The sequence below is a fragment of the Pteropus alecto genome, unplaced genomic scaffold, assembly GCF_000325575.1.
Source record: "Pteropus alecto unplaced genomic scaffold, ASM32557v1 scaffold25, whole genome shotgun sequence".
Lineage (NCBI taxonomy): Eukaryota > Metazoa > Chordata > Mammalia > Chiroptera > Pteropodidae > Pteropus > Pteropus alecto.
Window position 1 is genome coordinate 13,525,582 of NW_006441955.1, and position 14,354 is coordinate 13,539,935.

Below are 14,354 nucleotides of genomic sequence, written 5' to 3' on the forward strand. Positions count from 1 at the left end.
CTGTCAACTCTTTTGCTCTGTATACCCCACGAAAGAGTGACACATTTGACTGTTCAAAGTACAGAACACTGGTCCACAGTTTACTACTAATACGACATGTCATTACTCTTACACAACACTCTTCCTCACAATTTAGTTTCCCTTTCACTGTCTACTCTCAAGTTCAATGGGCCTTTGTGCTTCCTAATTTCATGAAGACCAGCCCATTCTATCTCCCTTCTGCAACCAAGCATATAAGACAGGTACAAAGATCCAGATTTCCCCTCAGGTTTAGGAGCGCATATAGTGTTTAAGATTTAGATTCAGTGTGGGAGAAAGGTTTCACTTCTGCCTTAGGCACAATCCACATTAGTTACCCCAAGCTTCTACCAGAGGGACTGCTATGTTGAAAATTTTCAACTCCTCCACTAATCAAGTTGATTCTGACCCTCTCTGGACTCAATCCTTTTTTGCATTTGCTATTACTCAGAACTCTGGAAAGAAGAAGAGTCTGAACTTGTATCACTATCATAGCTTGCCTTGTATTGTTATTATTTCATGTATATAAATCTTGTATCCTTAGCTTGAATACTAGGTTTCAAAAAGTTGGCATTTATGCACAGTGCTGTGTTTATACTAAGCCTCATACTTTTGTTAATCAAGGATTTATCTACATTGTTTCTAGATAAAGTATCCCCAGTATCCTGTTAAGATTAATCAAAATCATGCCTTTTCTCCCCACCCACCCCTTTCTTGGTCTCCATACCATTTATGGCCTATGGGTTGATGTCACCCTTACTCCCAGTCTCTCTTATGGTAACATTATTTTATAAAGGATTCACTTTTTAAAGTCAATCTGTATAGGGTAGTTTCCCTGACTGACTGCTTTGGGAGTGAATCTGTATAGGGTAGTTCCCCTGACTGACCACTATAGGTCAGAAGGAATAATCACTGAAGAAAGATGGCGGGAGCTGCCGTTCAGACAGGGAAGTTGGACACAGTGGTCTCAGAAGTACAATGACTGTTAGAGGTTTCTAGGACATAGGACAAAATCAGGAATTTAACACCCTCCCTTAGTCGTGCCAGTTGGGCAGCCATGACAAATGTACAAAGAAGAGCATTGAGAGAACATGGAAGAGAGGAATCTGAGGAAGCTTAGTGTAAGGCGAGATATAAACAGGGTTTGAAAGATGGGCAAAATTTTGACAATGATGGAGGAAAAGGTATGCCAAGAAGAGGAGACAAGAACAAAGGTAAAGGAAGGAGAAAGGTATGTGTCTGGAGAATGGCAAGTAATTTGGAGTGACTTAGACACAAAGACAAATTAGAAAGGCAAACTGGTGAGATCAGGGAGAGTTCTGAATGTCAGTATATATTCGGATTTTACTGTGGATATAGTGGACTGATACCTTCTAAAGCATAATTTATCCAGTAGCAGGTCAGGCTGTAGAGGAAAGGGACTAAAGGGCAGAGAGGCAGGTTACAATGGGGATGATGATAATCTAAATGAGGGGTAATGAAGGAATAAACTAATGCAGTGGGAACAAAATGGAGAAGTAAACATTTTTGGAAGTGATATGACCTGGCAGCAGTTTGGATGGGGGGACAAAAAGAGAGACAGAATTTTGAGGTTTTGAGCCTTACCATTAGATGAATATAATCCCCAGAAAGACAGAATGAAGAACAATTTGGGGGTGGGCGAAATGATGAAATCAGCATACTTGGGGGACAATGTACAGTAGCTGAGATGTGGGCTTACAGCTCAGGAGGAGGGTCACAAATAGATTTGGAAACAATAAATAACACTAAGGTGAGAACTAAAGTCAAGGGAATGGATGCGATCATGAAGAAATTGCCTGAAGTGAGAAGAAAACACAGTCAAGAGAACCCAGGGAACTATCTCCAAGGTAAATCAAGTTTCATTTCACTGTTATTTTCTGTTGCTTCCCCACTAAAAAGGAGGTTGACTGGTAGGTTAACCTTAATTCTTTCAAGTTTTTTGAAAGTACTACTCAAAAACTCAGATAATCTTTGCTATCATTGATGAACACAAAGCTATTCTCAGTACTCTTAAGTTCTCCCCAGTTCAGTCATGAGACTGTCACATACTCAATGTGTATGTTCACTTGCCAAATATGTAACTATGAATATGTATTTATGATTACCGTCTAATAGTTCTCTGTTGGATTTCCATGAGTCAGAAATTTTATAAAATATTTAACCCTATAATGAATGAATATGCATATGCATGTGTATATATACTATATCCTTACTATCTAATAGGAGCTAAAACCTTTGACTAGTAGGAAAAATTGACATTCATAGATTACTGCTCTGTAGTGGGCAAGAGCATGGACTCTGGCATCAAACTACTCAGGTTAGTATCCTGGCTATCTCTCAGAGGTGGATCCTGGGACAAGGCACTTAATCTCTTTGTGCTCAGTTTCCTTACCTATGAAATAAAGATAATAACTATATCTACTCCATTTAAGTTGTGAAGGTTAAATGGCTTATGTATAAAGTGCTTATAATAGTGCCTGGCACATTGAAAGTGCTCAATAAATGTTAGATATTTTTATAAACTATTATTCGTTGTATACAACAGAATGAACATTTTAACGAATGAAAGTGACAATTTTCTATATAAGATGCTTTGCAAATATTTTAAGAAGAGCTAGTTTGCTAGAAAGCTAATATTAATCAATTGAGATACCATTTTAAAGAAATGTATTTTCAAGATACAACAGGATTCTTTCATTATGCATTAATTTTTTTCTAAGAGATAGCAGGCAACATCTGGTTAGTTTCTAAGAAAATTGATACTGATGCCACTAAGTCTGGGATAATGCTAGTTCTTAATGTGAACCTTCAGTTACAAGTATACCAAACACTAATGTCACATCGTGCCTCATATTGCTTCTAGCTAAGTTATAAGTTATATTTGTAAATATGTCATTTTTACTTGAATTGCTGAATTCACAAGAGGTATTTTGAAGAAAAGGTACAACTAATTAATATATAATTATTTAATCAATGCAGCACATTTCCAGATTAATAGACTTGTTATATCTTGTTCAGTCAGGTATGCCCTACCGAAACTATAACCCACCTGTGAGTATCTAGTTAGCTACTTACACCAAAGGTGCTCAGTTAAGGGCCCTCTTTATATTCACTTAAAAATATGCCCTCTCCAACTTTAAAGCAAGCCTAGTAGGCTCAACTCTGTTCTCTTTCAATCAGCCTCTAACTCACAGATCTTGTCAGATTGGCCTTCTAATTGTTTATAAGAACAGATTAAATATAATTTCAACTAAAACTCCAAAGCGCATGGCCCTGTTTTCTTTGTAGACAGGACCAAATTTGATAATATAAATAAAATGTTTCCACCTGAACAAAACAGTAAAATTTAACAAGGCTAAACTTAATTAGAAAGGTGCAACAGTACCTCAATTTAAAATGGCTTTAAGGAATTCATAGCTGTCAAGATGATGTAACTCTGTGTGAAAGAAAAAAAGTTTTTCAGAAAGCAGTTCGAAGTTAAGTTGTCGCAGTATATGATGCAGAATAAATGCTGAATTAAAATGAAATTTAAATAATGAACCCAAATGTAAAGTTTTATTTTACATTATAAATTGCAGCTTTGGGGCTATAAATTCTCATTTCAACATCTTGATTTGCTCGATTCTGTTCCAGAATGTACATTAAAAAGTTTAGGATGAAAACTGCCAGAAATTTATTATTATATGTATGCTTATGGTTTATAATAATTATTTGTCTAGATTTTATAATCCTGAGGGAAAGACTATGTCTGTCTTGTTTATTAGCATATCCTCAATGCTAGAACAGTGTCTGGCTCACAGTAGGTATTTAGTAAATATTACATGCATGAGGTATGCAGAGATAGCGATTTATAAGTATTTGAAAATATCTAGATAATTCCTTTAAATAATTCTTAGAGTGGCCATTTGTTTTTATTCATTCACTGAACACGCATTATGGACCTTCCATTTGGGTTCTATACTAGACTCCTTGGCTACAGTATAGAGGATAAGATTTTACTTGTTTGCCAGGACAGAGTCCAGAAGGGCCCTGTGACCAGACAATCACAATACACTACAACATGATACATTTATAAACATTCAGACAAGTGTTGTAGAAGCCTAGAAGATGAAGCAATTTAGCTTTACTTAGGCTAGCTCAGGAAAGTTTCACAGAGGATATGACATCTGAGGCTGACCTTAGAATGAGCAGAAGTTTGCTAGACAGAGAAGGAAGAAAGAGCAAACCAATTAGAGAGAGAAGCAGCAGAGGGGCCTTGAGTCCCAAAAGAGAGAGATTGCAGGGCTAAAGATTATGGTGTGAATGGTGTGAATTAAAGTGACTACTTTCCTTCTATGTGAGGGCTAAGTTGGAGTAAAAAGTCACCTAACATTTACTTACCATATAAGTCCTCCTTTAAACTATATAATTAGCTCTATAATACTATAAATATCTACATAATTATTATAAATATGTGTTTAAAATAAGTAAACCACTTAGAGAATTTATCTAACTCTTTTCCGAGTTTTTCTGACTAAAAGTTAGAATGGGGAAAAAAAAATGTTCACCTGTCAGGTGGCATAAAACCAATTTCTACTAAATTTGCCAGAATAATTTTTCTCCACCTCAAGAACAGTTAGTCTTCAGTCTGTTCATTACTGTCTTTTTATAGTATTTTTATTTAATAAAACCTATTAAGACTACCATACAAATCTCTTTACTTATGCTTTTATCTTTTAGCTGATCAATTTTTATATTGCTGACATCCCTTCTTCACCATTTGCTCATTTAAAAATTCATAGTATGTGAGATATGTCTCTGGAGAAAATGTCTATAAAATTTGTTACAGCTGGCAAATGTGTATGAGTCAGTGATAGCACATGACTAAATGCTTCACAGAAAATAAAATTTGTTTCTGTAGTAAGCAGAACTGTTTAAATGTTATTTATTTTTATGTTTCAAAGAAAATATATTGTGAAGTGCTGCATTGATTTAATACGCAACTATGTCTGTGTACACGCTGTAGAAGGAAAATTTATGAAACCTTTGCACAACTCCTTTAATTGAATTTTCCAAATCTCTCACCACACACAAATAATCAATATCTTCTGCAGAGAAAACCAGTCAGAATTATTACAGTCTTTCGTTTCAATTTTGTTGTCATCAGCACATACAGAGCACCTGGATATTTGTAACGTCTGATAGCAAGTTATTTATACCTCGTAAACACATAATTGCTATTAAATGAGTTCAAATCTATGGTTTAATTTTTTTTTTTACTGATTACTTAAAAGATAAAAATTATCATACTTCTAGTAAAGTATAAAAAAATTTAAATCACTGAAAAATTATTTAGGCTTTAAAAATAAAGCAGTTTTGCCTTAAATCCTAGACAAATCTTGAGCAAGCAGTTAAAATGTATCCTCCAAACAGTGATGAATAATGTAAAACAAGAGCATTAACATTATTAATAGGAAAGGTATGACCAGAGTACAGCGTACATGACAGCTGAATGCTTATAAAGAGCTGAGGACTACAGTTGTACATGAATGTATATTTGTGCCACCAAAATTAATATCTCCATTTTTTATCTCCAGATAAAGAATTGTTAAAGCATAGGGGGAAATTTTGTTGTTTCCTCTAAAACTCATCATGTCTAAACTTCGAACCTCAGTGTTTTTAAAACTGAAGAATTTGCCTGAAAAAAGATACTGTTTAAGATATGATAGAAAAAAACTAAAAGGGTAGCAGTCTTCTAGGAGTAAAATTATTCAGCTGATATGATGAATACTTTTTCAAGACTGAGTGGGGGAAAGAACAACATATTTTTAAGTTGAAAAATACTTCAGTGGGTGGTTAGAATGAAAAGGCAGTAGCAAACTATTTTATAGTCTTAGAACAAGAGTTTAAAATTTATCCTGTGGTCCAAAATTTTAAAACTTTTAAGTCCTATAGCCAAGATGAATCTTACAATATAAGACAGTAAATTAGCTAAAGAAAACAGAAACATTATACTCTGTGCTTTTCTTTTTTAAGGCCAGAGCTAGAAATTCTTAAATATTTTGGATTACAAAAAGCTGAAACAATCAACTTTTTTGAACAATGTAAAGTTCAGATAGTTAACATTTCATTTAAAATATGCATACTACGACCTACACAATTATTCTCAAAAACAATAAAATATGTTTTGGACTAAAGCTAAATGTCTAGATTTCATATCTTGGCAACTGATCTACAATCTGCTTACATTCTTTTCAAAAATATTTTGTTTACTGGAAGTACTAGTCACAGACAAACAATGATGGTATTTTCTAATATCTCCGGAAAAAATGAAAAATACTAAGTACTATATAATGCCATCTATTGACTTAGGAATATTTGTATCAAGTTGTTTTAAGTTGAGGTTGATTATGTAAAGTAAATAAATTTCATGCTTTACCATGTGATGATAACGTGACATTCTATTTGTATCAACCCACTGAATGGTCATATGTTTTAAATCTTCAGCATGACAAATTAAAAATAATTATGAAAATTCACATCCAAATATAACAGAGAAAGAACCTTTCATTACATTATTTTTCTAATAGTCATAAAGCCAACATTATTAAGAAAAGTGAAGTTAGGTTTACTTCCTAAGTAACTGAGAAAAGAAAGAAGCTTTCCTTTGTTTAAGAAATTTATACTTAGAAGAGATGGAATCCTCTTTATTTATACACTCTATCAAGGCATTCCCTGATTTGCAAGGTTCAGTTCTTCTGTAAACTATGGTAATCTCAGTGTACCTTTTCATGTTGTCTATGTTTAACTTTTTTGAAGAATAAGTTATATAAAGCCTTAAGAATGTATGTCAGATGTCTATTTATTTAAAACATTAGAGTATTATTTTTACAATTATACTCCTCTGCTTGTAAGGAAGACTGCAACTGATACTAAACAAAACTAGCACTGAAATAAAAAAAACAAATAGAACTAAAAGACCAATGTGAAGGGGCAATGACAGCATAAGTGTTAGAATTCTCCTGGTACTGTCTACTCTAACTATTCTAGGAAAATTTAGTAAGAATCTGAAAGGATATTCTTTTGATAGTGAAACAAATAATTTATTTGTTCTTATCTTCATAATTACCTAACTAAACAAATCCAATACATGTTATAGGGCTGATTTTTATATTACATAATTTCTACCTATATAATTTCTAATATTAAAAAGATTCTCAAAATGTCTAAAAATGCTGACAATTCTCAGTAATAGCATTAGTAAAAGAAAAGAGTAAAGTAGAAATTTCTATAAAAAATTAAAGGCTAGATCTCAAAATGAAGGATATATAAAGTAAATTAGTTTGAGATAATAAAAAAAACCGTAAGTCCTGTTAAAATGAATGTATGAATAAGAGGGTGAAAGTTATTAACTTAGCAAATTTACATATATATGTGCATGTGTTGGTGTACAGCATTTTTAATCAAAAAACAAAACAAAAAGTACTACTAAAATTTTTTAAATGCACATATTTGGAATAAGAGAAAGAGGAGGGAAAAGCACCCAGAAAAATATATAGTTCAAACTCACATTATAAAGAAAATAAGCTTCAATCTATTTTTCAGGCATTACTTCAAAATAGTTAAAAAGCTAATAAAGATTTGAATGCCTCAGGAAATATAAAGAGAAAATGTAGCTCTTGCTAAGGAAATATAAAGAGAAAATGTAGCTCTTGCTAAGAAACAGAAAGATGACATATATTCTAATATATACACCATATATTAATATATAACATATATATATCTTAATTCAGTTTTCATTTAAATGACAACAAATAATCAATGCTTACGAGAAATTTTAAAACATGATTTAGTGATACAATCCTCTAATACTTAGTCCTTAGGGAAAACCTGGTAATGGGCAAATCAGTTTTAATGTCTAAAATATTAGAAAATAGTTTTAAGGCTGATCATGCATAAACAAAGAATCAGTATATACTAGATTTCTGAAAAAAGAAAACTTTTAACACATGGACATAACTTAAATGTCTTAATAAATGTTCAGATAAAGAAACAATACTTTTGGAAAAATTTTTCCCATTAATTTTTAGCAATGACAATCACTTATTCTATAATTTTCCCTTCCTCATTTTTCAAAACTGTTGTCGAAAACCAACTATGTAAAGCCTAATTCTAATTAGTTCTAGGAAATTACAGATTAAAAAAAAAAATCACACAATTGGCATAGAATATACAGACTCAAGATCTCCTCTAACTAAAACAAAACATTCCAATTTCCCATTTTGATCCTCTAAAACCTGTCAAGTTAGGAGAGACTGAAACCTCTGAAACCTAGTTATACATTAAAATCAAGTTACATAGCATAAGAGAGATCTCAAAAGCTTTTCCAAGAAAAAGCTACCTTATGTTCTTAAACTCTTGGGATCACAATGGAAGTTAGTTGCTCAACTAAACAGATCAGGAAGCCTACCCAGCTCCCTTCCCATATGAGTTTTGGGAAAGTCTTGCCATGGGTGCTGGCGTGCCCTGAGCTAGTTGGCTTTTGGAACTGTCCAGCAGGTAAACTCAGCATTGTCCACTGCAAACTCATCACCAGCTTGCTAAAGATCCGAAACAGTCTAAAATACTAGATTGGACCAGATTCAGTTATGCCTCATGTTTGAATCTAAAAGCTGGAGTGATTTGGATGATTTGATTTGTTTTAGGAAGAGGCAACATGGAATAATGAAAAGACTATATTTTTTGAGGTCAGACTAGTCTTTAGTTGGAAACCCTGCTCTGATACTTAAGTAAAGCATTTTGGGGCAAGTTACTTAACATTTTCTGTGTCACTGTTCCTTATCTATAATGACAATGATAATAGCTATCTTGCGCAGTTGCTGTAAAGATCTGCTGATCCTAGTGTTGGGAACATAGTAATTATTGGTCTTCAATAAATGGTAGTCACTGGTACTCAAAAATGATAGACTAAAAACATAACTTTTTAGTCCATTTCAAGGCTTATCTGTTTGCAGACATTGCTAAATAGGATTCATGGCAGTAATATTTAAATGATCCCTCTTAACTTGGTCTAAAGATATTTTAATATTTTGTAGTCCGTGATTATTTTGCTTACTGAGGTGTGGATGTGCATGTGTTATAGGAATTTAAAACCTGCTAAAATTTAGTTTCCCATGCTGTGATATGCTCAGAGGCATGAGTTAACAGTAGATCAAATGTCATTAATGATCTGAAAGTTTTTAGAGCACTGGTTACAAAGTAACTTTTTATAAAAGCTTTGTGTATCCTTTTAATTCACCATTAAAAGTTGCTGTATTCTCAAAAAGAACTTTTAATAAAAGTACAAAATTTAAATCTTAAACTGAAAATTATATTTCAATAGATATTTAAAAAGTTCAATCATCAGGGAAGTTGATCTCATCAGACATGGTCTTCTGCTAAATACAATATAAGATTTTTCAAATGAGATTCCTGCTCTTTTAAGAGTACACTAAAGACTCGTGATGACTGGTTTTAAATGGTAAAATGAGATGAAAGAATGTTTTATATAATAAAAGACAACTTTTTACCTTTGTTAGGAAGTCCTGAACTCTTCTTTTCGAACAGTTTTTGTTTCATTACTTTTGTCACTAGAAGAAAAAAAAAGTTATGTTAAGAATTAACATGGAATATAAATAATTTCTCATCTTGGAAGAAATAACTTCATGAAACAAAATTCGAAGTAATACATATGTAAAGGTATCAAGTACAAAATGCAATACCTTATTATATCTTATTTAAAGAATGAGCACTACATTTAAAATGCCCAATACCAGTTTCCAAGGTACATTCTTTCCTTTCACATTCAAGAGAAATCCCTGAAATAACATAGCCTGGTGAAAGATATGTGGCTTCTTATTCTTAAAATAATATTTCTATCATATGTTCAGTAGTGATATATATAAAGAAGTCTACCAAATTTAAATTTGGGAAAAATGAGTAGATTTAACTCTAAAATTTAAAATATTAAAATATATATCTAAGTTTGCAAACAAGGGATGTAGAGACACTATTATAACTTATAAAGTTTTCTTACTTAGTTCTTTTGTTTTCTGCATTTCTCTTTTTAAGAAACGCGATGTACAGGAGATACCAATGAGATTTTCAAGCTCTCTACTGCCCTCCAAAGCCTAAAAGAAAGTCATTTTACATGAGTTAAGTTCTCTTCAAATATAATATTACTGACAAGTCTAATGAAAATATAGTACACTGTTCCCTTCATCTGAAAAACTTAAACTCTACTGTAGGAAATCTAACATATTCTGGTAGGTCAACTATTACAAGCCCTAAAATGCCTGAGTAAAAATAACATGTTAACTAAAAAGTCTAAATATAATCTACAAATTTACTTTTAAAAGTGAAAAAGCCATATGTAATTAAAATATTATGTTAATTAATGTTCATATAAGAAATTCTCATGAAAAGTAAATTAAACATATCTCCTGCAAACTCTCTTCTGGATTGGATTTTCCAATCTGGGGCTTCTCTCCTATTCTCCTTTTTCAAATAGGGTAGTAGAAATTTGAAATTATGTCAAAAAAAAAAAAAAAAAGCAAACCTGAATAATACTTAAACTTTGCATTATTTCCATGATTTCTTCTGATGATTTCTCAACTTTAGATAGCAACACCATGAATCTATGAATAAAAAAATTTTTAGCAAGATCAAGCATTTAAACACAAATCATTTTCACAACTTTGATTCTTTTTAAAGCAGCTTACAATCAGTTTTCTAGTCCTTCTCTTTACATTTTTCAAAGTGGTAAAAGACATAAATGCTCCTCCTCCATTCTTTCATTCCTTTACAAACAAAATATGTATTAGCAACCATCCTGTCTTTTGGAGTTTCACTTTCATTCCCACAGAACAGTGGGAGAAATGTCCAATCCTGTACAGAATTTTTATGAGTTTATTTAAGCCAAAGTGACCAAATGCTGGGAAGCATGATCTCAAATGCTCCTGAGAATGGCAGTTTAACAGTTTCTTTTATGCATTTGAAATTAAGGAAGGAACGTAAGGAAGACTACATGAAGGTAAGAGAAACCAAGGTACAGGACAGTTGACAAGATTTAGTGCTTCCTTCAGGGGTCTGGAAAAGAGGATTACTTCTGGCAGTTGAAGGGTGAGTTAACCTAGATGCACAAAAATAACGGGCAGGGCTTGCTTAAAAACCTTTTGCTAAAAATGTTATAGGCGTGGGGTGTCACAACCCATCATGACCTGCCCAATTAGGAATTTATGATCAGACTACCCTGTGAGGTTACTTTCAGTCACATTTAGTATAGAGCCCCTTTTTCGTCTACAAGATATAGTTGGCTTGTTCCTTTCTCCACAATATTACTTTGAGAACACGAATAGACCACCATCTCCTTATTTATCTAGATCTGAGTTAGTGTTACTCAGTGATTTTTTTAAATTAAAATAAGTTCTATGGCTTTAATATATTTATGTGAAAAGACACAAAGGCACTCTCTTAAATTTGAAAACAAAACTTCACTTGTAATCTTATCTTCTAAAGTATCTCTAGTTAGCACGTTAACACTCCAACAAAGTTCTTTTAGTTTTTATTATTTTTTAAAATTTCTATAACTATGTATCATATTTTCTTTCCTTAATATAATATGTATTTTTTGGAGGCACATCATCCATGTCTATAATTTCAAAGGCTGCACAATACGGTACCTAGTAAAACAGCAAAGATGATTTAACCACTCCCTCATTGTTGCAATTTTAGTTTCTTTTCAAATTTTAAGATCTCTTAGCTATGTATGATAATCCAGAACAGTGCAGTGTAATAGAAATAAATTGCCAACCACGTATGTACTTTAGTCTAGCAGTCACATTAAAAGAAATGAAAAGGAACTGTTGAACTTAACAATATATTTTATTTAACTAAATATATCAAAGTATGTTGGGTAATCATTTCAACATGTTATCAATATTTCAACATGTAATCAATATTAAAATTATTCATGATAGTTTACTTTTTTTTTCAATATCCAGTTTGTACTTTATATTCATAATATCTCATTTCAAAGTAGCCACATTTCAAATGCTTATTAGTCATGTGTGGCTGGCTAGTGACTACTGTTTCGGAGAACACTACACTATCAATTTTATGAGAAACTAGAACTACTTAAATGTTTTCCAAAATCACATCAGTGTTATCCATTAATATTTGTGTGCTATTAAAAATGAGACAAATATGTTAAATGTTCATACACAGTGAATATATACACTATGTTTCAACTAAGTAAAATATATATCTAAGTATGTGAGCAAGGTATGGAGACAGCATTATGCAAAAGCTAAAAATTATGTGAAGATAGTGAAATTTTAGTTAATTTTTTTCTTTAGAGTTTTTCCTTTATATTATTGTTTTTTCAATTAAAAGTAATCTGTCTGAGGCCCCAATTACTTAGCACTGGAATTTCAGTTTGAGAGTGTCAAAAAGGGATTCCAGCTCCTCTCATTGAGTTCAAAAAGCCTGAAGGATCACCATAATAAAAATAAAAATAAATATTTAAAAAAAAAAGCTTGAAGGAGCAAGAGGACTTAAGTGACTTCTACCCAGGGCTGGGAATGTCTAGTTTCCTCTATATCAGCGGTCCCCGACCTTTTTGGCACCAGGGACCGGTGCTTCTATGAGTATCTAATGCCTGATGATCTGAGGTGGAGCTGAGGTGGTGATGCTAGCATTGGGAAGCAGCTACAAATACATATGAATCTTTGCTTGCTTGCCCACTGCTAACCTGCTGTGCAGCCTGGTTTCTAACACGCCACAGACTGGTACCGTGGCCCAGGGGTTGGGGACCTCTGCCCTACATTATAACTAAGCCTAAGTGCCTCAGGGGCACAAAGCTGAGGCAAGCAACTACTTTGCTATGAGAAGAAATCCTAGGGGTCCTTTACTTTGCATTCCTTTCCTAAGAGGACTGGAGTGGCAGAATCTCTCCACGCTGCCTTACCACACCTTAATGAACTGATGGTGCTTCCTATTGACCCTCAGGGAACTGTGTGGGTAGGGCTGAGACTTGCAGGGTTGCCATCTTGAATGATTTCAAGGAATTCTGTTTAAATAAAGATGTGAATGGTGCCCTCCGGAGCTGTGCAATATAGCGTCCCTAAAGGACCTCAGTTAAGATGGTTTTTGGAGGGCTCAGCTAAGCACAGTGTTTTGACAACCATAGGGAGTTGTATTGACTGAGTATCAATTATTTGGGGAAACCATTTTCAAGTATTCTTCACATGCCTAAGCTGCTTCCTGTTTCCACTGCAGGACCAAGTGAACAAGGAGACACTTTATTACTCTTCTCCTTTTTAATTTCCTATCCTCTCCTCCTACTCCTCCTCTATTTCTTCCTAGAAGAAATCAACTCCTCCCATCTCAATGACAACCAAATTCATGGAATGGTTTTATAACACTCATCCATTTATTAAATTTTGAGAAATTCAGGAAATGTGTTCTCTTCCACATCTTCTGACTCAGTAGAGAAGCCTTCATAAACTTTGGAGCTAAACTGTTTGCTGAGCCGTTTTGGGGGGAAGTAGGGTTGCTATTGTCTTCATCCTAGACAAACTGGCAATTCTCATATTTAATCCCACTTGTGCTGGAGACTGGATTTTTACTGCTGCTGATAGCATTTTTCTATATTTTTAATGGATGGGATTCAAATTCTACTTTGCAGCCCTCAAACAGTATTATTTGCTTATTAGAGTAAAACGGTCTTTAATGTCTTTAGTTTTCCTTCACTAATTTACTTATTTCTGAAAACCTATGATCTTTTATTTCTGCCTGCAGAATGTTTTTCATATTCACTGTTATAAAATGTCAGTTATTGTTGCTCCCTCTTTCAAGTTGGTGAGTGAAAGTATCATCAGTGGGTGCCATTCATATTTTATAGAATGCTATTCCTTTCTTAAACAGATTTGCCTCTGGCTGGGCTGAATTGGGTCAAATCCTTCATCTTATAATGACCCTTGTGAACTGTGCATATGTCAACAGGTACTGCATCCAGATATGCAGTGACTGCTGCCAGTTTCATGATATCTATATATATCTATATCTATATCTATCTATCTATCTATCTATCTATCTATCTATCTATCTATCTATCTATCATCTCCTTACAATATTTGATCAAATCCTGTATTATGGCCAAAGACCACTGTAGTACAACTTGAAAATCTGAAATCTTAGTCGGTCCTCCTTGAATAAACCTTGTCTTTGTTCATTAATAGAGTAAAAACCCAGCATCACCTTTTTTTAGTATCTAGTATTTTATTTATTTATTTAGC

The 14,354-nt window shown here is 33.2% G+C and overlaps 1 protein-coding gene across 8 annotated transcripts in view; it reads right to left on the minus strand.

Moving 5' to 3' along the window:
- Nucleotides 1-14,354, minus strand: part of ITGB3BP (integrin subunit beta 3 binding protein) — a 53,001-nt gene that overhangs the window by 5,627 nt on the left and 33,020 nt on the right. For 7 of the 8 annotated variants that reach the window (XM_025052033.1, XM_025052030.1, XM_025052032.1 and 4 more), the window contains 4 exons: nt 10,616-10,694; nt 10,094-10,187; nt 9,588-9,647; nt 3,425-3,475 (listed from right to left, as the gene is read on the minus strand). In XM_025052033.1, the coding sequence (XP_024907801.1) occupies nt 3,426-3,475; nt 9,588-9,647; nt 10,094-10,187; nt 10,616-10,694 (283 nt within the window). In that variant the 3' untranslated portion in view covers nt 3,425. The remainder of the gene's footprint in view (nt 1-3,424; nt 3,476-9,587; nt 9,648-10,093; nt 10,188-10,615; nt 10,695-14,354) is intronic. The other variant, XM_025052034.1, reaches the window with a different exon arrangement.